The sequence below is a fragment of the Callorhinus ursinus genome, unplaced genomic scaffold, assembly GCF_003265705.2.
Source record: "Callorhinus ursinus isolate GAN/ISIS: 27379988/994484 unplaced genomic scaffold, GSC_fseal_2.0 scaffold16, whole genome shotgun sequence".
NCBI classification, from domain to species: domain Eukaryota; kingdom Metazoa; phylum Chordata; class Mammalia; order Carnivora; family Otariidae; genus Callorhinus; species Callorhinus ursinus.
This window is the reverse complement of record NW_027397078.1, coordinates 34744005-34769569: the sequence shown is the minus strand read 5'-3', so window position 1 is coordinate 34769569 and position 25565 is coordinate 34744005. Positions and strand designations below refer to the sequence as shown.

Genomic DNA, 25565 nt, shown 5'->3' with positions numbered 1-25565 from the left:
GGGGTACTGCTGAGCACGATTCTTTTTTTAAGGCGTGTCTACTCAAATCTGACACAGTGCGTAGAGAGCTTCCTTATTCAAAAGAGACACTTTTTATACCTGTGGGACCGCACGAAGAAGCGGAAAACCTGGCCGGCAATCTTGCCCAGGGACTCGAAAAACACGGATGACGTTTCTGCTTTCCCACCTTGGCTGTTGCATGGCTGGTGGGCTAGCCAGTCACCCCTTCAAGGAGTAGCCAATGGAGGGAGGGAGGAGGGTGGGAAGCCATGTGTGGTGGACCAAAATTAAGCTACTATCATCTCCTATGTCCGCTACCGAGAATAGGAAATGAGAATTTCTTGGCATCAGACTCCGTATCACAGAATGTGAGGTATGTCTAAAAAAACTTATCTGTCTGACGTAAGTCAGTGGATCTGCAAATGGTGCTGGGTGCCCATATCGATTCTAAGGCACTAAAAAGATGCAGTAAAATTAGCCTAGAGAACAAAAGAGTAAACAAAAACGATATAGATCATATTACAAAGACCAAACTCCATTCAGCTTTGTGGATTCCTGTTGAGGACAATAGCCGTTGACTCTAGATGAACCACGACAATGAAAACAGAGGTACTATCTGCTAACCTCCCACTCGCTAATGGGCTGTGAGGTATTTTACAGATTTTAGCATATAGAGTAACAGAAAACCCTAGCCATTCAGACTGTTGAAGTTCATGATTACCTGTCCGTTATCTAGGAAGAAAAAGATGGTTACAGTGATTCGTAAACAGGACAACACCTAAGAGGCTACAAAATGTTTTAAAACATTTGGTGCAGCGTTGGTTTCCTTTTTAATATCTAACATGTCCATTGTAAATGAACTTTCTTAGGCCTAAGTAGAGTCTGTGATGTGAGGACCTCCATTCAGCAAAACCATGAGCACCATTTGCTTGTGTTGACTGTATTTTAAGTCCTGTAGTTATGAGTAATAAAAGCATGATCTGTCCCACACAACATATATGTCAGACTTCGCGCTAATTCTCCAGGATCCATCTGGACTAATTATATAATGTAATTAAGTGACTAATCACCTTGACAAAAACCTCACCCAGAAGTCTGGTTAAACACAGGGTATGAAAAGGGTGGGAAACAACAGTCCCAGTCACAACTCTTTGGAGAAGTAATAGTGGTGACTCACCCTAATAAAGCGCATTCCAGTTTATGCAACATCCTTAAGAGGTGTGCCAGCAACCTTGAGGGTTAGCCCACTTTTCAGGTAGGAAAACAGACTTGAGAGATGAAATGCCATGTTCGAGGTCATTCTTTTAGTAGTTGACAGAGCCTAGGCTCAAAGCTTTTGTCTCTAAGTCCTATGCTAAAATCCTGTTTCACACGTGACATGCAATAGCAGTCCTAGGAGAAAGCCGTTTATTAAAATGATTTAGTAGCAAGCATCAAGGGCTTGTGATGGCCTGGCACTGTTCCCTGGGGGCTTCCCCCACCTCCCCCTCACAAGAACTCCACCCCATGGTGCCCCTTTATGGACACCCCTAGGCACTGGGAAGTAACTGAGAAACCCAAAAGTAGAACAAAATGGCAGCCTGGAATGGCACTCAGAGGGGGCCTTCACTCAGCCCGCCCTGTGTCCCGCCCCCTGTCAGACCTGCTTCCAGCGAGGAGTGCTTGCGGTCCTGACAGGTGTAAGGTGTGAAGGAGAAGCAAAGGTAGAAGACCGTATGAAGGATGGAGGCAGGGAGAGAATGGGACTTCCCTCTTAGGGGTGAAGGGACAAGCCGAGAGGCACGAACCTGGACTGTGAGGACAGAGCATGCGTTGTACAGCTCCACTAGGGCATGGGTAACTATTTGAAGGGTAAATATGGTGCGCAGAAACCATATAGCAGTACGTGTTCGCACTGAGTCAAGTCAACATAGGAAGGGGTCACAAAGGTGCTTTTCTTGGAAAAGAGCCAAACAGAGTCAGAGACAGTTTTTGCATTTGAAATCTCGGAACAAGGCAAACAAGGAAGAAGGAGGCTAAATATCATATTTTCTAGTCCAAAAGCCCAGTTTTCCAGAACAAAAATGCATGCGCCCACATAGGCAGAATGTAATGAAACAATGCCGTGCTTCCCGGCAATGTGCAGCTCCGCGCTCTGCTCCAAACAAGTGAGCACACTACTGGAAAGCCAGTCACTAGGGTGACACAGGACCTGGCACGTTTCTCAGCCCCTCTTCAATTTGATGCTCATCACCCTGTGATGTAGGCATCTCCCTCTTACAGATGAGCAAACTGAGGCCCAGGGATAGGGGATGACAGCCTCAGAGTCCCAGCAGGGGCAGGCACCACTGGAATGAACCGAGGATTTCAATAGCAACCCTCTACTGAGCGCACCAGTGCACTGCGATGATACGTAGCTCATTCAATCTTGGCACCACCCCCAGTGAGGTCGTTGGCATGAATCCCCATTGCACAGATGAGTAAACTGAGGCTGCGAGAGGAAAGTGGTTGAAGTTACATACGCAGGGGGCATTGGTGAAGCCAAGATTCCGAAGCAGCGGGGTGTGAGTCCAGAGCTGCTCCTGTCCATTGCCTTGCTAACTCCACCTCCCGAAAGCTGCTCGAGATAGCGAAGAGGAAGTTAGAGACGTTAGTGATGACAGCCGTGTACGCCTACAAACACTTAAAACGTACCAGGTAGAGTCCTAAGGGCTTTACGTTGTTCAGCCATTTAATCCTCACCATAACCCTGTGAATGGGGAGCAGTATTGTCCCCACTTTACAAAAGAGGAAACTGAGGCACAGAACAATTTTTAAGGAGCTTGCCCAAGTCCCCACCCCTCTGTAGTGGAAGAACAGGATTCGAACCCAGCATTCCAACCCCAGCAGAAGGCACGTGGTGCTGTCCGTGCTTTGCGTGTTCCATTGAGGCACCTGTGTTTGGAGACCGACCTACATTCCTATTATTCTTACAAAGAGCTGAGTATTTAAATAGCAGCTCACTTGTCGATGAATGTTGGATGTTTTGTGTGGTCTCTGTGTGTGTGCATGCAGCCCAGTTCAGACTGGGCTCCAAGTGGCCTGGTGGAAGGGTTTCCACGTTTGGCCTCCTCGCCTTTGAAGCCAAGGTTGGAACTGTGGGGAAGTGCAGGTCACCTGTTCCCGAGACAGCGTGCTGCGACCCATTCTTTGACCCATGGCGCCCTCTGCTGGTCTCTTTTTGCAGAGCTGTAACGACGTTGTACAGGAGCGGTTTGGGCCTGAGCTGAAATATGACATAGCCCTGCGGCTGGCGGCTCTGCAAATGTACATCGCAACCGTTACCACCAAGCAAACGCAGAAAATCTCTCTCAAATACATCGAGTAAGTGTTGAGCCTCAGAGCCGTTTCAGGCACAAGGATGCTGCCTCCGTAACGCCCAAGTGGGATTTTTGACGTATGTCTCTATTTCCAAAATTGATCTTGTTTGTGGAAGGGCTTTTGTTCAACATGGGCACAATGTATGAACATCGTGTTCGTTTTGGGTGGAAGAGATCCACTTCTTACATAATCCACCTTTAGCGAATTGTGGTTAAAAGAGGATCAGATTTCAAATGAAGCATACCTTTTTTAAAAGTCCTAAACGGACTTGATTCTAAGCCAAGCTTTGGTCTCCATGCTTTTCAGACATGAAGGTCTTTGATTCTCATGACGTCCCTAGGAGAGCAGTAGCATTTTAGCTGTATTTTGCAGATGAGCCAACCCAGGCACAGTTGGACAAGGGACCTTGCCCGAGTCACACGGCTACTAGCTAGAGGGCTCAGGATTCGAACCCAGGCAGTGCAGCTCCACATCGTGCTCCACGTTTGTGTGATCAGTGGAAGCCCCTGTGTTGAGAAAGTGGCCTGCATCACCTGAGATCGCTTCAGGGGGCTAAAGGGCAGTATCAAAGTAACGCTCTCGGTCACAATCAGGAAGGATGGTATTGGTAGTAAAAAAAAACTGTAATGGTGGGAAAGGGTGCTAGGCAATCACAGTTGGCTTTGGGATTCGAATGTTGTTTGGGAAATGTGACTGCCTTCTCTGGCTTGCCATCAGCATATACTCCGACCTCTTTGGCCAGAGAAGATCCCCGCTTAGAAATAAGCAGTTTGTGTTGCCTTCAGTTAGGTCTCCTTAAGGGTGGCCCTTTCAAAGAGAAGCCTCTGTCACCCGGTCTGTTGGCTTCCCAGTGGTAGGTGATTCAGAAGGAAGCCACCACAACTCTCTTAATCTTGGCAGCGCTGATGCTAAAGAAAGGAACGCTCGTATTTCAAAGTTTATGGCAGGACTGAAGCCACATCTCCACCTAACACTAAAAGCCTTAGAGCCCTCTCCATCTGCACAAGTGATGTACAAGCTCATTGAAATCCCACCTTCCCAAGAAGCTTCCTGTGGGCTGCCTGTAAAGCCTTTCTAAATTCCCGCATGCCAGCTTGACCCACCAGGGAGCAAAATGGCTTCTTCTCAACAGAGTTCGTGAGCCTGTGTGCGGGAGGATGAGAGCTCCAGGTCGCTGACTCCGAGACCTCTGTTCTCATGACTCGTGTGCAATTTGAGAACCTCAGGCCTTCCCTTCTTGGCCCACTCTTTGTCGCAGGTGGCTTATCTCTTTCTTGCCACACAGGCTGTGAGTGTCACCTGAGAGAGACTCGGCTCACAGAGAGGTCTTACGCTCAGCTGGACACATTCACTCCCTCGTCCGTTCCCCTTTCGTACGTTCCTGGGCACGGATGATACTGGCCTCCATGTGAAAAGGCCTGAACAACCTGCCGTGGTTTTCAGACCATTAAAATGCATTTCTGTTCCGATTGTCTGTCCCCACATTTTACCAGTTGGAATATGGTACAGGCAGAAACCTCCCAGAGATAACTGGCTTGAGTAAGAATGTTCTCATTAATTAATTCACTCACCCAACACCTATTCACTGAGCATTTTATGTGGTATTCACGCTGGGACAGTGGAAAGTACAAATAAGCATAAATTATAATCCTGAGCATAAAGGACTTGCGATCCGATTATAAAGATATGCGGGGCGCCTGGGTGACTCAGTCGGTTGAGCGGCTGACCGCAGCTCAGGTCGTGGTCTGGGGATCCTGCTTTGGGCTCCCCACTCAGCGGGGAGCCTGCTTCTCCCTCTCCCTCTGCCCCTCCCCCTGCTCGTATGCATGCATGCACCCTCTCTCTCAAATAAATAAATGAAGTCTTTAAAAAAAGATATGAAAAGTTATGATTTAAAATACTGATATAAGTAGAATTACCAGGCACCCCATAAGGAGTGCCAGGTGATGGGTAGAAATATGTGCAAGTGGAGGAGGAGAAGGCGGACATGGTGATCATGAAAAACCCCATCTTAACTAGCGATGGCATGGATGGTCAAGTGGGGGAAGGCCGTCTCCCTACCCTTCTTTGGAGAGGATCTGGCACAGGAGAAATAACCAAACCTTGAAGGTCTTTACAGTATTTAGGAGACACTGGTTGGGCACCTGACCAATGAGGATAGAGTTCATAGAGTTCAAAATATGGAGCATTGTTGGGCTAGGGTTATAGTCATTGCTGGGGAAATGGGCCCTTCGCAAACCTGTACTAATTAACCCAGTCCTATCTGTTTTTCTTGTATATGAACACCTATCGGTGACGTTTGCACCTCCCCATCAGTGCCACACATACTTAAGGGTCATGAACCCCACCCTGACTACACACACACACACACACACACACACACACACATACCAGCAAGAAGTGTTGCTTGAAGGACCTAGACGGACATCATCTGGCGGGCAGAGAAGAGACGTGTGTATTTCTAGTGAAGCAGCCATTGGGGAACAGGAAGGGAAGAATGGTTTGGGGGTCTGAAGGAGTTGCATAGGCCCTTCTAAGTGAAGAGAGAATGACCGTATGGGCTGACGGGGAGTAGTAACAATGGCAATAAACAAAGGAACTGGGAGAAGTTGTGTTGGAAATACATACTCAGGTATGTGAATGAATTCAGTGAGACTCCGAGGTAGGTTGGATAAATTGTCTCTTCAATTTCCATTGGTCCCAAAGGCATTCTCCCTGGAGAGGGAAGAATATGTTTCCTTTAAAATGCAAACAGATGTATTACTGTTCAGAGAGTATGTTTTCTGTGTGTAAACTCGAAGTTGCTTCCCTAATTGGGGACCTACCTCCATTTCCTGACTTCCTCAGAGTTCGTTTCTTCCAACATGCATCAGAGCGCCATTTTGTCGTAGATAACTAATCATCACAAGAATGTGAAATTAAAGATATGCTCTTTATTGCAGAAAAGAATGGGGATTAGAGACTTTTCTTCCCTCTGCTGTGCTGCAAAGCATGAAAGAGAAGAACATAAAGAAAGCACTTTCACACCTTGTCAAAGCAAATCAAAACTTGGTACCACCGGGTAAAAAGGTATCACATTTGCATCTTAATAGAAAATGGATTTTAAAGAGAAAGGCTTGCATGCATTTTTAAAAATGTTTAAAATTAGCCTGTGAATAAAATACTTGGCACCATATTTTCATAGGCAGTAACTGTATAACCCCAACCCCCCCCCTTTTTCCCCACTATTAACCGGTTTCTAAGGCTAATGAAAAGTAAGTGTTCTTATGGAAACTTATTTATTTCTTGTCAGCTATGGACTTATTACGCGGAGAGTGTATGTGTTCACGTGTGCGTGCAAGAGAACCTTGCATAGCCACTGAGACCTTGTGATTAGAGAACAGAATTGCAAGATAATTGTACGTTTCCATCGTGCTCTTAAATGCACAGCAGCCAGCAAGGGTCCTCGCAGAGCAGCTACGGCATTATTTAAACCAGGGTTGGTTTGTTGACATTTGGAATCATTCTTTGCTGGGGAAGGCAGAGGGAGGGAGGCCGTCTTGTGCCTTGTGTGATATTTAGCAGCATCCCTGGTCTCTACCTACAAGATGCCCTCAATCATGACATAGAAAAATGTTTTTAGGCATTGCCAAATGGGCCCCGGGGAACAAAATCACCCCTGGTTGACAACCACTGAATTAAATCTTACTTTCGAAGGGAAGATAAAATTTTTTCTACCATTCACCATCGTTAGTGTTAAAGTCTCCCTTATTTTTTTTTTTTTTATCAGAAGAAACAGAAAGGACATTTTAAAATAGACTGTGGGTCAGAATGGAGAGTTAGGTTTATAGGTAATAAAAAGCAAAGGATTTCAAGAACCAGAAAGAGGAACCTAAAAATACAGGATCTATAAAGTTGGAAGCAGTGTAACAGCCCGAGAACACTTAATGGTTGATATTGGCCATAGAAACTTGGGTGGCTCTAATACAAATCACTGTTTATATGGGTAATTCTTTGGTCTTGGTATTGGGTTCTAAGTCATTTTTACTGGCTAAAACATACTTATTGCTATTCCCTTCTCACCCCATGGCTTTTTAAAAATGTAAAATCAGGTTTGCCACCCTCCAGCCACTGTTGCCTTACTTCCTCATTTCTGTAAGCATTCAGCTCACAGAAATCTAGCAGAACGTCAAGGATCTCTCAGATTTTGTAGGGGTGCCGGGCTGGCTCAGTGGGTAGAGTGTGTGGCTCTTGATCTCGTGGTCATGATTTCGAGCCCCGCGTTGGGGGTAAAGATTACTCAAATAAGTAAACTTTAAAAAAAGACAAAGATTTTCTTTTTTTTTTAAATTTCAGTTCTGACTGGCCCAAAGCTAGTTTCTTTCAATTGGCTCAATAGGATTTTTTTCCAGGCATGGCCCACTGGTTTTGTAACAATTCAGTTAACTGCTCTAGGATCTATCTATCTCTGTTTTTCTACAAAGGTCAGTTTCTCTAGCCAAGAGTGAGTGGTTTGCTTTCAAATCAATTTGCAAAGTGCTCTCGGTTTTCGAAAGGAGGATGGCCGAACAGTGCTAACTAACAATGCCATAAAGGGCCATGCATTTAGGTGTCGTTAACAACCAAGTACTCCTTTGAGGATGTAGGAATCTCCCTTTTTAAGTCTTTAAAAGGTAATTTTTATCTGGATAAAATTTTATTTTTTATATCCTTCACGAAACTCAAAAGATGCTTGAGTTGAACTAATCAAACGGACTTCTGGCAAGTTCAAACATCTCCCCAATGATTGGAGCACAGAAAGTTCACTTTCCCCGAAAACTTGCAAAAACTCTACAAAACTCGAGATGAGTGTGGAGAGCCTCTTCCACGGGCTGTATGTAGATAGCAGGCGTGTGTTCAAAATGACTCCCACAAGCTCTGTGTATAGGTGAGTCTCCTATACACAACCCGCTTCGTCCCTACCCGTGATTGGAAAGCACCACTCGACTCTTGGAGTCTCCAACGAGCGGACATTTCAGTGCAATATCTTACCGTCTTGTTCTCATTTGAGTGCCCTGGCCCAGCATATCCATGTTTATGACCCACCCACCCCCATGCATTTCCCCCCCCCAGATAAAAGGCTTTAATCTGGATGCCTTGTTGCAGCCCTTTATCATGAAACCAAATGCATAGCAATTTACTTTCACTCCTTGTCACGCCCCATCTGTTGGCAGTGAGAGCACCCCGGCTCCCACTGGTGTTTAGCTGGTCTCCAGCAGAAACCGAACCATACCCACTGGAATTAACACCTGAGGTTTCTTTTCTCTCCTCAGCTCTCTGCACTGCAAGCCAAGGTCCACTATCTCAAGTTCCTCAGTGACCTTCGACTGTATGGGGGTCGTGTGTTCAAGGCAACATTAGTGGTAATTGCTTTTTCTTGCTTTCTCTTGGGAGCTACGGAAGCCTGCAGAATGTCACTGCCATAGGCTGTCTTGAATGAGCTGCCTTTGACAAAAGCAAATCAGCTGTGAATCTTTTCCAGCCTTCATTTCTAATCGACTGCAGCACAGTCTGGAAATATCAGAAGAAATGTTAAACTAGATGGCGCCAATGCAGAATGCCCTAGAAAAAGAAATATGAAGAACCAAGATAATCGATGCACTCTAACAATGGCCTTCTTTTAAATCACTGGGCCAGAAGTTGCTTTCATGCTAAAAAAGAAAATAGAAAAGTCCTTATTTCTAAAAATGTCTCATGATTATGAATATATATGTGCTCTGATAACATTTATTTTCTACCTTATTCATAATTGATCAGCACCTCGATGCAATTGTAATGTCTGGTTCTTCTAAGTGGAGAAATGTAATCTCATAAGAACAGACTCTCAGGCTCAACTCTGCACGGTGTTTTAGAGGTCTAGGATTTTTAGGCTTTGTCCACATCTCTCAGCAGGCGGAAAAGCGCTCGGAAGTGACTCTCCTGGTTGGGCCCCGATACGGCATAAGCCACGTCATAAACACCAAAACCAATCTGGTGGCTCTTTTAGCCGACTTCAGCCACGTCAACAGAATCGAGATGTTTACCGAGGAGGACAGCTTGGTGCGGGTGGAGCTGCACGTGCTGGATGTGAAGGTAAATCTTTCAGCTGTTGACACGGCGCCTTGATCTGAATAGCTCATTTGTGATAACGCCGCTATATTTACAAAGCCGTCCGCATTGTACTGTCGAGGCAGAGGATCAGAGATGTGAGGAGGTACAGAGAAAAATCACTCAACTCCGGCCCGAGGGCTCCAGTCCTCACTAAAGAGCCATGTGATCTGGGGCAAAGTTGCTCAGCTTCTTTACCTACACATGAGAAAGCCAACGAGTTCGTTTCTAAGGTCTGTTGTAGCTCCCGAGTGCATGAATCATAGAGAGTGGGAAGGTTTTTCCCTGCTAGCCTTCTAGAATATTCCTGTCCAGAGAGTCAGGGAGATTTTTCCCAACTTTGTGTAGAACTCCCATTCGGCCCATATGTGTTTATTCTTTGGGGAAAGCTGAGCAGTTCGGTCTGTCTTTTTGTGCTATAGCCATTAGTACTGACTGAACAGCTGGCCCCTATGAATGTCATGGCCATTCCATTTAAAACAACAATCTGACATTGTCCTCAAAGGGCAGAACTCGACTCCAGAAACAGAAGTTGATGGGAAATAATCCCGGGCCCCTGTACCTACCTTCTTGTCCCAGTAGTAGATGAGTCATTGGATTTTGGCCATGTTAACACATCTGTGTTTCCATGGAGAAAAGGAAACCGTGTCAACCAGGAGGAGTGCTCTGAGAACAGGAGAGGGTTCTGTCTACACAGCAAATTGAAAAGACTCTGTGCGCTCTGCAACGGGAAGAAGTGACCATGGAAGGGAGAGTATGGAGCTCAGACATGGTGGCCATGGCTGGTGGCATCTCATGGGCTGAATCCAGGGGCTCCAGTTGACTTCATGGCAATGAAAGTGCAAGAATAGACCTGGGATTCCTGGCCCACTCCATGAGCGAAGATGCTAAGAACAATGGGCCCTTTGTAGAAAGAGTAGGGAGAAGAATGATTGGGATGCAGTCATCACACACCTGATAACGGGATAATCTGACCCAACAGAAGGAGGTGGCAAGACCCTACTGGTGGTCTCCTGCTTATAGGAAAGAACTGTGGGATGCCTTGAGGGAAGACCTCAGTTGAAATGGAAAGAAAAGGCAGGTTATCAAGTAGTGTGGGGGCTTTTGGTGGGATGTTAGATTCCACTAGCCAGGGCGCCTGGGTGGCTCAGTTGGTTAGATGACTGCCTTCGGCTCAGGTCATGATCCTGGAGTCCCGGGATCGAGTCCCGCATCGGGCTCCCTGCTCGGCGAGGAGCCTGCTTCTCCCTCTGACCCTCTCCCCTCTCGTGTACTCTCTCTCCCATTCTCGCTCTCTCAAATAAATAAATCTTAAAAAAAAAAAAAAAAGATTCCACTAGCCAGGGCCATCAAATGTGGCCAGGGTCCTATACCTGGGAGTGAAAGTAAGAGCTGGTCACCTCGACATTTCTGTGCCCCTCTGGGTGTCTGCTTTCGTGTTACTCCCTTATCCCTCTCAAGTTCTCTCTCTCTCACCAAGAACACACCAGCCAGTCTACCCTTCCTAATTCAAGAAGAATTGCTTCAACTAACCACTTCTTCCCTATATGCCCAAGACTCGTCTCCAATCATATATATGAGAGCCTCGTTGTTTCCAGAAAGTTTTAGCAAGGCCTTTTCTCAACTCCCATCGCTGTTTGGCTCCCCTGTGAATTTACAATTTCTTTTACAAGCATCCTTTTCCTGGATCTTTTTGACACTTTTCCTTCAGTCTTAGACGTGATTTCCACTTGAGTTTTTACTTCTTTTCAACACTAATTTTCACTATGAACCCAAATTTAATCTTCCTGTGATTTTTCAGCTCGCAGGTTCACATTTGGTAACTGCCTCCTTAACTCTCACTTTTTTAAAATGTTAACTCTTTGGAAACAAAACCAATGTCTACTTTTTTTCTCCCATTCCAGTATTACTTGGGAAGATTCAAAATGTCTACGTTTTCAAGATGGTGTCACCTAAATGTTTTTCAGTAAGGCTCTCAGTGTTACTTCCGACCTTCTTCTGTGTTTCTCCAATGAAATGGTTGCTCAGTAACTTTCTTTGTTATATTTCATAAGCACCAATGCAACTGTTGTCACCTGAGGGAGCTTATTAAGGAGGGATGGCTTTAACCAAAATATTCTCTTTTTTGTAGCCCATCACACTCCTGATGGAATCATCAGATGCCATGAACCTGGCCTGCTTAACTGCTGGCTACTACCGGCTACTTGTGGATTCCAGGAGGTCAATATTTAACATGGCCAACAAGAAAAATACAGGGACCCAGGAAACAGGTATTCTCTTCCTAAACTCATGAGGCACTGACCCCCGCCCCCACTTCCCCACCCCACCTGACAACAATAAGGACATTTCTTGAAAAGGTAAAACTGTGCTCATACAAAAATCTAATGTCCAAATTTAATACAAAAGCCTTCAAATAATTCTGATATGGTCTAATTTATTTTAATGAAAATGTCGATTTTTCCATCCTATTTTACCTGTCACTTGGAAATGCTGGGGAACGTGTTTCAAAGGGAATGATTTTCCTATTCTGAAGGTAGTTAAGCATCAGTCTTTATGACTGAGTTTTTATCGCCTCGCTCTTCCAGAGGTCAGGATGCGGAGAATTAACGATGGAACGCACAGTGGGAGTTGTGAACCGCCCCCCCTTAGGGCTTTTGCCTCCTTAAGGGGCCCCAGGCCTAGATGTCTGGGCACCTCCTTCAATGTCAGACTTACACCCAGGATTCTGGGAGCCCTGAGACCCACTGGAAGGCTTAGGGATCACCCAGCACTTGGACTTGGGCCTCTAGAAGGAACCCTAGCAGCCATCTTAGCTCTGTAGTGGGAGCATCGAGATGGCAAAGGCATCAAACAAGTTCAGCCACTTGACAGGACAAGAAAACTCACAAGTGAGGACAGAGAGGGCTGCAGTATTAACTGCTTCTCTGGGAGTGGGCGGTTTTCATTTGCTTTAGAATTCGTTTCCTTTAGTGTTTGATTGTTTTCTTCCATCTACAGTAGACACTCAGTGAATGTGGCCGATGGACAGACACTAGCCCTCAAGCCAGAGCTGCCGACCCATGAAAAAATTATAATCGGGGGTTCCATACTCAGGGTTTCTCTTAAAAGAAAGGGAAAATCTTAAGAACAAATTCCATTGTCACCGTTTCTGAAAGGGGCGGGGGAGGAAAAATCCTCTCACTTTCAGACTTAGCAGAAAACGTAAATCATCATTCTCTAAATATCTTGTCCCTTGTAGACACACACAACCCAATAGGCTCGCGCACGGTTTGTGATGATGGCCGGGGGGGGGGAGCAGTCGGTCGCAGGAAGCGGGGAAGCCTGAGAGGAGACGAGGGGGATGGACGAGGCCAGAAGGCCACTTGGAATTACAAGTGCACGTGACCCAGCCCCACCTGGAAGTGTCTTGTTTTAAGGTCTCTAAGTTCGGGTTTTTTCGTTTGTAAAATCGGGATCGAGAAGCTAGCTGGCAAGGGAAGGGTTTGGAAGGAACTTGTGTACAACACCTAAAAGGATGCCCGAGACTTCAGTCAACAAGGGGCAGGGAAGCAGGAGGGGGAGAACTTGAGAAGGAAGGTGACAGAAACGGAGAAAAGAAAGGAAGAGAGACATAAGGCAAGGAAAGACCCTGAGACGTGCAAATGATCAAAAATAAACAGAGGAGGAACAAGAAGGCAGGGGCAGGGTGCGCTGGCTCTGGTGGTGAACATTTGTGGGATCACACGTTTTCGAGCTAGGAGATTTCGAGCAATTTTGCCCAGGCCTGGGAAATTCTGAAGATCAGTTCTGCAGTGTCACACGACCCTTTCGTGTTGGAAAACCGGTTTTTGGCTTTTTATTTTCAAACCTTGAAGTTGGTCTTGAAAATAAAACCTTTTTTCCCTATAGACTGTTGAGATTGTACACGTGCGGGAAGAAGAGGAAACCTACAATTTCAAAAAGAGCCACAGTAAAGAGGGCCTCCATTCCGTCCAGTTGATAGTGACTCCCAATGTAATGTTTGATCAGGTTTCGAGGGGGGAACACTATTATCACCATCGGGAAAGAATGGAACTTCAACCTTTCGGTAACACTGAGAATGAGGGTGAGGGCGTGTGCTCCAGGTATCTCCCTCTTGCTGGGGGGTGTGGGGAACGTGCGTGTAAGCAGCAGGCGCTGAGGGAGAGAGCGGGCATGCTCCAAGGAGCACCTAGTTAACCTGAGCTGAGCAGCGGCCAGCGGCTTAGCACCCTCTCAGGGTTGCAAGTTCTCTCTCCTCTTCAGAAACTCCCCCCCACCACCCAACAAGTGTAGAGAGTGAAGTCTGTTTGGACCCGTTCACCCCTGGTCCACACTCTCCTCCCACAAGATTGGGCCATGGTATAGACCCCAGTTCCTAACCCACATCCTTCTGTGTCTCTAAAATCATTCCAAAAGCCAAGTCAGTACGCCCTTCTGGAAGGAAGTCAAGATTGAGTGGAGCGTATGTTTTCTTCCTATCTCAAATTGATCAGAGACCTTAGTCAGGATCTCTACTAAGGAACAGCAAGCCCCCATTTCTTCCCTATCTTGAAAATGAACCTTCAGTTACTTTCAGAATCCCTGAACCCACATATCTATGCATCTCTGAGCATGAGGAGGATCTGAGGAAGTATCAATCAACCCGTTTTAGCCTGCTGATCTGTTCAGCTTTCATGTTGTCCTAAACCAGAAATTGGCAGACTATGGCTCAGGGATCAAATCTTGTTCTTGTAAACAAAGTTTTATTGGTACTCAGCCGTGCACATTGTATTTGTTTCCTAGAGCTGCCATGACAGGTTATCGCAAACCCTGGGGCTTAACGTAACAGCAACTTACTCTCTCACAGTTCTGGTGGCTACAGGTCCAAAATCTAGGCAGCAGCAGGGCCGTACTTCCTCCAAAGGCTCAAGGGGAGAATCTTTTCTTGCCTCTTCCAACTTCCAGGGGCCACCAGCATTCCTTATGGCTGCATACCTCCTCTATCTCTGCTTCCACCTTTACACGGCCTTCCCTGCTTTTCTGGGGGGCTTAAATTTCCCTCTGCTTTCCTCCTATAAGGACACGTGTTGTTGGATTTAAGGCCCACACAGATAATCCGGATGAACTCATCTCAAGACCCATAGCTGAATTATACTTGCAAAGGCTCTTTTTTCAAATAAGGTCCTATTCACAGAGTGGACATATCTTTTGAAGAGGCCCCCGTTCAACCCACTCCGTGCATATCTTTATGTGTCAGCTGTGGCTACTCCCGTGTTACAACAGCAGAGTTGAGTGGTTGCTCGACTGAGCAGTTGGCCCACAAAACCTAAAAACGTCTACCATCTAGCCCTCCCTTTACAGGAAAAATTTGCCAGCCACTAGTTTAAACCCAGAGCTCTGTCCTGGCTTTGCTAAACTGCTGTCTCGCAGCCATTCAATCCCCTGACATACACGAGCGTGCGCTACACACGCAGCCCCACACGCAGCCAGTCATAATCGAAATTGTTCATAAAACAATGCTGAACCCCCACAGGTCTGTTTATCCTAAGGTAACGTGTAAATATGGTTCTTGTGTAGCTCAGTGTCTTCAGAATTGTATCTTTACTTGCCACTCATGTGAAAATATATGCATTTAGCTAAAGGACTTGGAACAGCGTTCAGCATTGAGTTTAATGTGTATAACTTGCAGGAAGCAAAAACATCTTCGGTAGAACTGATTTTCTTCCCATATGTCTTGTACATCTGATGTCAGTATTATCCAGACCTAGGCCAGGGGGCAATTTGAGGGCACTAATGGGAGAATGTGTGTCCCCAGCACTTCCTCAGAATGTTTCCTCTGGAATCTACAAAGCAGTATTGACAGAATGACACACCGCCTTGTCTTGTTAAATGTCAGAGCAAAATTTCCACATCAAAATTCCCTACTGGAAGACCCTTGAGGAACAACCAAAACAATGATTTTTAAATTAGGGTTTTGCAATTTTAATTCATGAGGAACATCAAACAAATCTTCAGGAGTTCTCCTGATACCAGTAAAAATTGAAATTAGCCAAACTGTTAACTATGCTTAGAAATAGCAGAGAGGGGGGAAAAAAAGAAAAGAGAAGAAATAGGGGCGCCTGGGTGGCTCAGTCGTCAAGCGTCTGCCTTCGGCTCAGGTCATGATCCCAGGGTCCTGGGATCGAGCCCCGCATCGGGCTCCCCGGTCAGCGGGAAGCCTGCTTCTCCCACTCCCTCTCCCACTCCCCCTGCTTGTGTTCCCTCTTTCACTGTGTCTCTCTGTCAGATAAATAAAATCTTAAAAAGGGAGAAGCAATAGTAGAGAGAAGCACATTACCTGTGACGTGCTCCACGTTATGCACTCATACACGTGTGCGTGTGCGCGCACACGCGCAAGCATCCATCCTAAGCTTTATGCGTGGATGTCTTAACACTCACTAGGATATACAAAGGCTGAGGATAGAGGTTTTTGTACTATCATTACAATATTATCATATTTTTATGTATGTATATATTAGATTATTTTTATTGTGACATTATTACATTATACAGTAGTTCCTAAAATATGTGGTGGAAGTATGCGGTTCCTTGACTTTCTCTTAACTCAATGAGGAAAAAGTCCAACATCTTCGTCCACAAAGTGGGGGATGTCAGATCTCACTTTACCGAGAAAAGGGGAATCTATTTTCTGGAATGACAACTGATTGGACTGTGGCCTTTAAGGAATTTGAAAGGCATTTTGTATATTCCCATTCATAGATGGAAATGAGGTCTTCTAATAATAGAACCAAGGGTCAGATGGAGTTAAGCTGCAGTCCCCTATACTCGGATGGTATTCTTTTTTATCAAATAGCAATTATATTTTGTGTGGGATCGATTTTGTTAAGGTCAGTTCTCCTAACCAGGAAATCCTGACACCTGAAGCCTCCATCGACTGGTACCATATCCGGAAGGCTGCATGACCGTATTTACAAAAGTGATGATGCTACAAGCCATGAAATTAAGAAACCAGGCCTCACAGTAACGTTGTCTTTGCATGATTCTTTCTCCTTAGGAACTGAAAATAAAGGAAAGCATAACCTCCTTGGCCCCGATTGGAACTGTATACCCCAGATGACCACCTTTATTGGCGAAGGGGAGCAAGAAGCCCAAATAACATATATAGATTCAAAACAGAAGACGGTCGATATTTCGGACGGCACCTTGTGTCCCAAAGACCACCGGCACCTGTATATAGACAGCACCTATAATCCAGACGAACTCAACCAGCCGCTGACCCAGCCGGGAGATGCTCCGTGTGAGGCCGACTACAGGACTCTAGCTCAGCGGTCCCTGCTGACCCTCTCAGGACCGGAAACACTAAAGAAAGCCCAGGAGTCTCCGAGAGGAGCTAAAGTGTCCTTTATTTTCGGAGATCTCGCCTTGGATGATGGCATGAATCCCCCGACTCTCGGCTACGATAGACTCCTGGAGGAGAGCCCGGAACTGCTGGAGAAGCAGAGGAATCTCTACATCGGCAGTGCCAATGACATGAAGGGCCTGGATCTCGCTCCTGATGCTGAGAGCATCCAGTTTGTGGCAAATTCCGTTTATGCAAACATAGGTGATGTCAAAAACTTTGAGGCCGCCGAGGGGATAGAGGAGCCCCTCCTGCACGACATCTGTTACGCAGAAAACACCGATGACGCGGAGGACGAAGATGAGGTGAGCTGTGAGGAGGACCTCGTGGTGGGAGAGATGAACCAGCCAGCCATCCTCAACCTGTCTGGGTCAAGCGATGACATCATTGACCTCACATCCCTGCCCCCTCCAGAAGGGGATGACAATGAGGATGACTTCCTGTTGCGTTCCTTGAACATGGCCATCGCCGCACCCCCACCTGGCTTTCGAGATAGCTCAGATGAGGAGGACTCCCAGAGCCAGGCAGCGTCCTTCCTCGAGGACAAGGAGCCAGGCAGGAGTCTGCAAAGCGATGAGATCCCCGTGTCCCTCATTGACGCTGTGCCCACCAGCGCCGAGGGCAAGTGTGAGAAGGGCCTGGATAACACCGTGGTTTCCACGCTGGAAGCTCTAGAAGCTCTGTCCGTGTCAGAAGAACAGCAGACCAGTGACAATTCAGGTTCTTTCACGATTGTTACATTTATTCACTGATAACCATGCATTGCATCCTCTCAAGCCATTTACCCCTGAAGTCCTGTTGTGTGCTGTTCTCCATTTCACGCATGTCCCATTTCATAAGTGTGTTGAACCTACACCATCATGGGTTTTCCGTGTACGTGGTTTCCTTCGTTTTTTTGTTTTTTTGTTTTTTTAAATATGTGGCACGTATTTTCCCCCATTTCTGGAACAATTGTGCAATAAACTCAGAGTCCTTACTGCAAAGGGAAAACCTTGGTTTTTTGTTTGTCTTTTGTTGTTGTTGTTGTTGTTGTTGTTGTTTTACAATAACGAGTCCCATTTTCTTACGTGTCTCCTAGTGCCTCTGATGCATCCATTAATCGGCTCTTGTCTTTTACGGCATGCAGGTGTAGCCATCTTGCGGGCTTATAGTCCCGAGTCTTCGTCAGACTCGGGCAATGAGACTAACTCTTCTGAAATGACTGAGAGCTCTGAACTGGCCACAGCACAGAAGCAGTCAGAAAGCCTCTCCCGCATGTTCTTGGCCACTCACGAAGGATACCACCCCCTTGCAGAGGAGCAGACCGAGTTCCCCACCTCCAAAACCCCTGCTGGGGGCTTGCCTCCCAAGTCCTCCCACGCCCTGGCCACCCGCCCAGTGACTGACCTCCCGCCCAAAGTTGTGCCTTCCAAGCAGATCCTTCACCCAGACCCCATGGAGATGGAGCCCGAAACCATGGAGACCAAGTCGGTCACCGACTACTTTAGCAAACTGCACATGGGGTCGGTGGTGTATTCCTGCACCAGCAAAAGGAAAAGCAAGCTGGCCGATGGGGAGGGGAAGGCGGCCCCTAGTGCAAACATGCCAGGGAAAAAGCAGCAGGGGGCCAAAACGGCCGAGGCAGAGGAGGAAGCCAAAGGTAAATTTGGTACTGTGTCTTCAAGGGACAGTCAACACCTAAGCACTTTTAACCTGGAAAGAACTGCCTTTCGCAAGGACAGCCAAAGATGGTACATGGCCGCTGAGGGGGCGGTGACTGAGCAAAGTGGGTTGGAAGCGGCAACGGGGATAACGTTCCCGAGAGCTTCTGGTCTGGGGACAAGGGAGGCGGAAGAGAAGGACGAAGGCGCTCCTGATGGAGAAGCCGGTGAGGTTTCCGCACTTGGCCAGCGGGACCACTTCTTAACTGACGTGACCTGTGTATCTTCAGCCAAAGACTTAGATAACCCCGAGGATACTGACCCGTCCACCTGTGACCATCCTTCCAAGCTTCCCGAGGCGGAAGAGAGCGTGGCCCGCCTTTGTGACTACCACTTGGCCAAGCGGATGTCATCGTTACAAGGCGAGTGCCATTTTTCTCTACAGAGCTCCCAAGGCTCGTCAGTGGAGGCGGGCTGTGGCACCTGTGCCACACCTGTGGAGTCCCCACTCTGCCCCGCTATGGGGAAGCACCTGATTCCCGAGACTTCGGGGAAAGGCATGAGTTACGTTCCTTCCGAGGAGAGAGCCGCTGGGCTGCCCCCCCACGGAGCCACCTTTAAGGAATTACACCCCCAGACGGAAGGGATGTGTCCGCGGATGACAGTGCCTGCCCTGCACACAGCTATTAATGCGGAACCCCTGTTTGGCACTTTGAGAGATGGATGTCATCGACTCCCCAAGATTAAGGAAACCACAGGTACAGCAATGATGGATTTAGTGCTTCGCATTACACCCCGGAAGCATGTAAACCAGATTTACGACAAACCTAAAAGTATAAAGTCTGGAAGAAAACTAAAAGTTAAAATTTTGTTTAAAGGCTGCAGAACTGTGGCCAGGTTATCAAGCATTGATTCCGCACCCCCCTTCCCTGTGTTTAGTGAACACTGAAGTTCCTAGATCTGGAACAATAGTGGAAATGGCGTCCACTCTTGAGAATCTTGCTCTGTGCTGGCTTCCAAAATGTGGTGGAGCAATACATTTTTTTTTCTAAAGTCTAAATGTAGATTTTTAGCAGCGTTCAGCAGGACTTTTGGTTACAGGACAGTATGACGTAGAGTCCCAAGAGTTTAATGTCCCTCTCAAGACCTCAAATTTCTGTTTTTGCCACTTCGTCATTGAGGGGCAAGGAAGGAGAATAGAGCAGGGGTAGCGGGGAGATCAAAGGGGTTGGGGAAGATCATTTGCCCTTCAGCAATACTTAACACCCCTCCCTACTCTGTAAGACTCTCTTAGAGATGTGTTCTGCAGTATCTGGCACACCTCGGCGTCAGGAAGGCTCTGGGGGTATGCACGACGAGCTGCTTTATTTTCCCCAAAAGAATAAAATATAGGCACAGGTAGAAACAAGAACAGCCACCTTCTGCGCCCATCTTCACCATTCTGCCACCCAGTGGGCACATATTCCTCTCACCGATCCACTCGGCCAGCCGTCCTGTGGCAAAAACCAGATGTTCTTTCATACTCTCAAATATCAAAGTATATCAACAGTGTTGCTTCCATACTAGGTCAGTAGATGGTAGGGAGAGCTTACCTTGGTTCATTTGCAGCCCTTTTAAGATGATCTCCTTTCACAAAACCCACCACTGACATCCCCGGCCTTGGGAAACGGGTCTATGAATGTTCCTTAACTCGTCACTCCGCTAGCATCTTGACCTCTAATTAAAGCATGCTGTTTACTCTTTCGTGGTTTACAAAGAGCTTTCCCCTAACTTCCCTCTTCTCACTAAAATTCTGTGAGGCAGAAATATTTTCTTCACATAACAGCTTTTTTAAAAAATTGTTTTAATTGAAATTCACATGACAACTTTTTTTTTTTAAGATTTTTATTTATTTATTTGACAGAGACGGCGAGAGAGGGAACACAAGCAGGGAGAGTTGTGAGAGGGAGAAGCAGGCTTCCCGCCAAGCAGTGAACCCGATGCGGGGCTCGATCCCAGCACCCGGGGATCATGACCTGACCCGAAGGCAGACCCTTAATGACTGAGCCACCCAGGCACCCCTCACATGACAACTTTTTTGAGAATAGTTGGGCAACTCGTCCAGGGTCTCTGCTTCAAACCCAGTACCAGGCAGACCTCGTGGGGACCTCTTAAAAAAGTTGACCTTGTTTACTTTGCATTCATTAAATTAGACCATTTAAAAAAAAAAAAAGATAACTGATGCCAGGATTCACCTAACTGCCTTGAAATGAAACTTCAATGTCATAAATATGTTTGCATAGTCGAGATCTAGGAGGTACGTTTTCTAATTACATGTCTAAACGCTGCTAGATAAATACTGGGGGCAAGGCAAGTCATGAAACGCCATGGTCTCTGAAAACGACTGTGATTGCTAGCCAATTCCAAAGAAACCCATAGTTTCAGAAATAACAGACTCCCTGAATTTCTTGAAATGTGTTGAAATGGAAATCTGATGAGATCTCAGGAGGCAGTCTTTGAAAAGGGGGGTGACCCTGACAAATGGCAGCCCTTCTAGAGTGCATCCTCGGGCGATGACAAACAGCATGTAGAGATTCAGTGAAAATGACCCCCCATGAGATGCTTAATGATTCTCTCTGTTTCTCTGCTACCCCTAGTGTAGCTTTGACAGAGCCTGGGAAGGAGAGACGAGGAGGCATGCCTTCAGCTTGGTCTCAACATCCTGAAGCTGATCCCATCCTGCTACCATCAAACATTCACTCGGAATCAAAGGTGCCAATTCCAAATCAAGACCCTAATGATTTCTCCCAAGCAAATCTGGCATACGGAGAGGCTGTGAACTGGCGGCCACTGGATCTGAGAGGGGGGAGCCTCGGAACATCCCCCAGCCAGAGGGCTCTGAGACGTAGCAGCAGTATCCTCTCGGGATCTGTAGGTTTGGAGACCCTCCAAGAGAGAACCAAGGGTGCGGTCAGCTTAAAGTGTCCAGGTGTCACGGAAGCACAGGAGGCCAGCTCGGAAAGGCGAGCAGAACTCCCCCTGGGGAAGAAGCTCACCAAAAGTTTTTCCCAAAGCTCGATGTTCTTTAGCTCTGAGGGGAAAGTTCACAAAAGGTCCCCGGCCGCTCACAAAGACTCAAAGCTGTGTAGGACATTACCCTTGCGCAAGCTGGAAGGCAGCAATTGGAGATGCCGGGGACCTTTCAGCTACTGCTTCCTGACCCGAGGGCAGGATGAAGACGGCGATGAGGATGAAGAGGAGGGAGGGGCCGCACGCCAGGTCTCTTGCCTCTTTCGACCACAGATGACTCAAGCCATGCCAGAACCAATCAGCCCACCTCTGGCTGTTGGGATTCGGAAGCAAGGAGGGGAGCTGACCAGAGGGTCAGTGCTGAAGGTCTGGGCAGACGACCTGACTGGCCCAGAGGATGCGGACTTTAGCAGCCTGGCCTTCGATGCCCGGATTGCAAGAATCAGTGCCCTAAAAGAGAGCACGTATGCAATGCCTGATGGGTTCCTCGCAGCCCAAAATGATGCCAATGAGCTGCTCTGCCTTGTCAGGGCAACAAAGGGGAAGAGAGAGGAGTCACGCCCTGAAGCATATGACCTTACGCTTTCTCAGTACAAGCAGCTGTTGTCCATCGAGTCCAGACAGTTGGGAAGTGCCTGTAGGAAACTGGCAATGGCCGAGAAAAGCCCAGAGGAGATGCTCCTAGCTATGACTTCCAGCTTTCAAGTGCTCTGTTGCCTAACGGAAGCTTGCATGCGATTAGTGAAGGTCGTGAACTCAGAAACACAGCGGCAGGAAATCGTAGCGAAGATCAATGAAGTGGTCATAAACTACATTTGTCTCCTGAAAGCTGCAGAGGCAGCCACTGGAAAGACCAGTGGGGATCCTAATGTTGGACTCTCGGCGCGACATTCAACCACCATGGCCGCCCTCGTAAGCACACTAATGCGTTCTCTCAAGATGCTTTTAAATAAATAAAGTATGAAAGTCACATCATAATCTACCTTTGCAAAGCCATACATGAACGTTTATTTACTTTATGTGTACGATGAACAGATGTCTCCTTTCTTCTCTCTGTATATTTTATTTTATATAAAATAGGAGATAAAAGTCACACTGATGAAATGTTGAAATGTACTAATCAGACATATTCTGTTTATATTATACATATATATACATGAAAAAGAAATATCCAAGAAAGTGATGACATTTGGCTATTTTTCATATAGTTGAAACTCCAGGTATATGATGTGAAGTTTTAAATTCTACCGTGTTAGAGCAAAACAATGAATCCTATCCCCTTTCCCTCCCAAGTGGATACTTGGAGACCATATCATTCATGCTTAGAAGTTAAAAGAGAAAGAGAGAGAGAAAGAAATCACAATGTATATAAAACAGTACTTATGTTTTAAAATTACAATTTTTAAGCATTGGAAATAGCAAAGAAGACATTTAAGATCCAAGAAGCTATTATGAATTAATAGAGAATATATATAATAAATCAATTTTTTGCTCATAGTGTTTGGTTATCTGATGCTTTCTTCCAGGAATCCCTACATAACATTTAATTTTGGCTTATGCCATTTGGACTAGAAATTGGGGTGCGGTGGATTCTATTGTGTCACTAGAAATGCTCTTCACGATGTTTCTACAATTAAAATACTTCCCAAGTAGAAGAAGAGAGGTAACGATGGGCAGGTTCCTAGGCAATACCTAGAGTTAGAGATTATCTAATTACATAAAATGAAGGGAATGAGTAATATCAAAATTAAATTGCTTGATGAAAAGAGAGATCTCCTTTGATTTAATGTCAAAATATATAAACCAAAGACGTCATCTTCCTCCCCACCCCAACTCAACCGCGAAACTTAGAATTCCATTAAGAGTGACAGAACATTTAGTGAAGTATTTGCAAAATTACAAAAAGCCACAATCAAGGATCATCGGAGTCAGTGCAGATCCAGTCCTATAAAGCAGACGGGACACCAGCCTGTGAGGCACGGCTCTCCGCATAGAGCTTCGTGCATCACGTCTACAGGGCCAATGCTTCCAACCAAATTCGGAATCCCAGCCTAGCATTGGGACAGTTTCAAATCCGGAATGTTCCAGAAAATCAGGGAGAGATGGCTCCTCTCATATAGAAGCCATGATAAAGTATTTAGTAGAAGTTCTCATTTGGATTGGTAGATAGAAATAGGAAAGCTGGGCGGAAAACAAACAAGTGGTAAATTTGACCACTTTCGGTGAAACTGATGGAACATAAAGAAGTTTTCAGAACCGTCCTCTGTCTACAAATGTATCTTTGGGTCAAAGCAAAAGGATGCAAGCCGCAATTGTCAAATAAAATTGATATGTACATTATGTACTTCATGGGTCATTTAGTGCTTAAGCTCCGCCTACTCCTGTTTATGTAGACGGCTCCTTAAAAGATGACAGGAGTACGCCAGGTGCAAATACTTCATTTTTGTAGCCTACTGGGCAGGAGGTGTAACGGTCTGTAGTTGCTATCTCTTCTCATCAGTCGTTCCATAGAGATTCCATCACAAAAGTCACACATATTTCTAGATGGTAGCAAACAAAAGGAGTTTAGGTGTGTGTTATTATAAATAATGTTTAAATAATACAACATTATTTTCTTATAATTATAAATATTGGTGTTTGATATTGATAAATAATGGTGTTTACTGTGGAAATTTTTGGTAAATATTCTGTGCACTAAAATGCTAACATTAATAGGATGTGTGTTCTATGTCAGACAATGTGCTAAGCATATCACATATATTTAACCATCACAACAATCTTATGGTTTGGACACTGTTGTTAATTCCCTATGGAGGCAATGTGGTTTAATCGTTAAGGACATGGGGCCTGGGGTCAGAAACTTCTTGATTTACATCTGGACTCTGCCATTTTCTACCCCTTTCATCTTGGGAAAGTTAATGTTTTCTAAACCTCGATTTCCTTATAGTAAAACGAAAATCTCTTTCCATAGGATTGTCATGACTTTTAAGTACAATCACGTGTGTGACGGTTTTACTGCATTACCCGGCAGAGTAAATACTTTAATGTTAAGATAATTTCATCATAGTCATTACGTCAAATATATTGACCAAGATAATGTGTGGGAGATGTTTGCTTTATATGCATATTGTCTCCTGCCTGTATGTGCAGGATGCATTATGTGTGTTGCATGTGTCTAAAAGGAGTGTACAAGGAAGTGGTGATCCTTGTTCAAATCCTATCCAGTTAGAACAGCTTGTAGTCCATTCCAGTTCTTTGAGAGGCCTAAGTGAAGCAGCTCTGGGTCTTTCCAGATCATCTCCCATTACCTATGGGTGCTCCGGTACATTTCTGTTTCTTACAAACTCTTTAGTACTTCGAAAACCTCAAGCCCCCCCCCCCCCACCGCCGCCACCAATTCACTACACATGGGGCTCCTGAGTGGGGTCCAGGTCCACTAGAGTGTAGGAAGAACATGTTAGAATGATCCTTGTGTTTATTTTTATCTAGCCTTTTTTATGTTTATGTATGTTTTATAATGGCGTAATAGTACGGTGGTATATGTACATCATTTTAAATAAATAAATCAATTAATAAGCATATGCCTGGTGCATGTATGCAAAAATCTTGTCGCAGGTAGGGTTGCATTCACACAAGTTGGGAGACCACTGAACTAGAGAATAAAACTTCCTTGTAACCCGAGGTCCATTTTTTTTTTAAAGATTTGTTTATTTTAGAGAGAGGAGGAGAGCACGCGTGGGCGGGGGGAGGGGCAGAGAGAGAGAAAAGCAGACTCCCCACTGAGCACAGAGCCCGTCGGTGGGGCTCCATCCCAGAACCCCGAGATCATGACCTGAGCCGAAACCAAGAGTCGGCCACGCGACTGACTACGCCACCTAGGCGCCCCTGTACTCACGGTCCTTTATATTTAGTCCCCAGCCTGCTTTTCCGAGTATATCACTATTAATCTTTTATTCTAAGACTTTGAAACATACACAAAAGTAGACACAGTCATGTAATGAATCGGTATGTACTTCTCACACACCAATTCATTTAGTAAGAACTTCTTACAGATAACTTTTAAACATAACCACAATGCCATTTTCACACTTTCC

General features: G+C 45.9%; 1 protein-coding gene across 6 annotated transcripts in view; it reads left to right on the top strand.

Moving 5' to 3' along the window:
* FRMPD4 (FERM and PDZ domain containing 4) overlaps positions 1 to 25038 on the top strand; it is a 552472-nt gene extending 527434 nt beyond the window's left edge. For all 6 annotated transcript variants that reach the window (XM_073902098.1, XM_073902097.1, XM_025857600.2 and 3 more), the window contains 8 exons: positions 3206 to 3342; positions 6282 to 6408; positions 8631 to 8720; positions 9247 to 9429; positions 11576 to 11714; positions 16478 to 17542; positions 17949 to 19220; positions 21104 to 25038. In XM_073902098.1, coding sequence (XP_073758199.1) covers positions 3206 to 3342; positions 6282 to 6408; positions 8631 to 8720; positions 9247 to 9429; positions 11576 to 11714; positions 16478 to 17542; positions 17949 to 19220; positions 21104 to 22428 — 4338 coding nt within the window. In that variant the 3' untranslated portion in view covers positions 22429 to 25038. The remainder of the gene's footprint in view (positions 1 to 3205; positions 3343 to 6281; positions 6409 to 8630; positions 8721 to 9246; positions 9430 to 11575; positions 11715 to 16477; positions 17543 to 17948; positions 19221 to 21103) is intronic.
* The last annotated feature ends 527 nt before the right edge of the window (positions 25039 to 25565 follow it).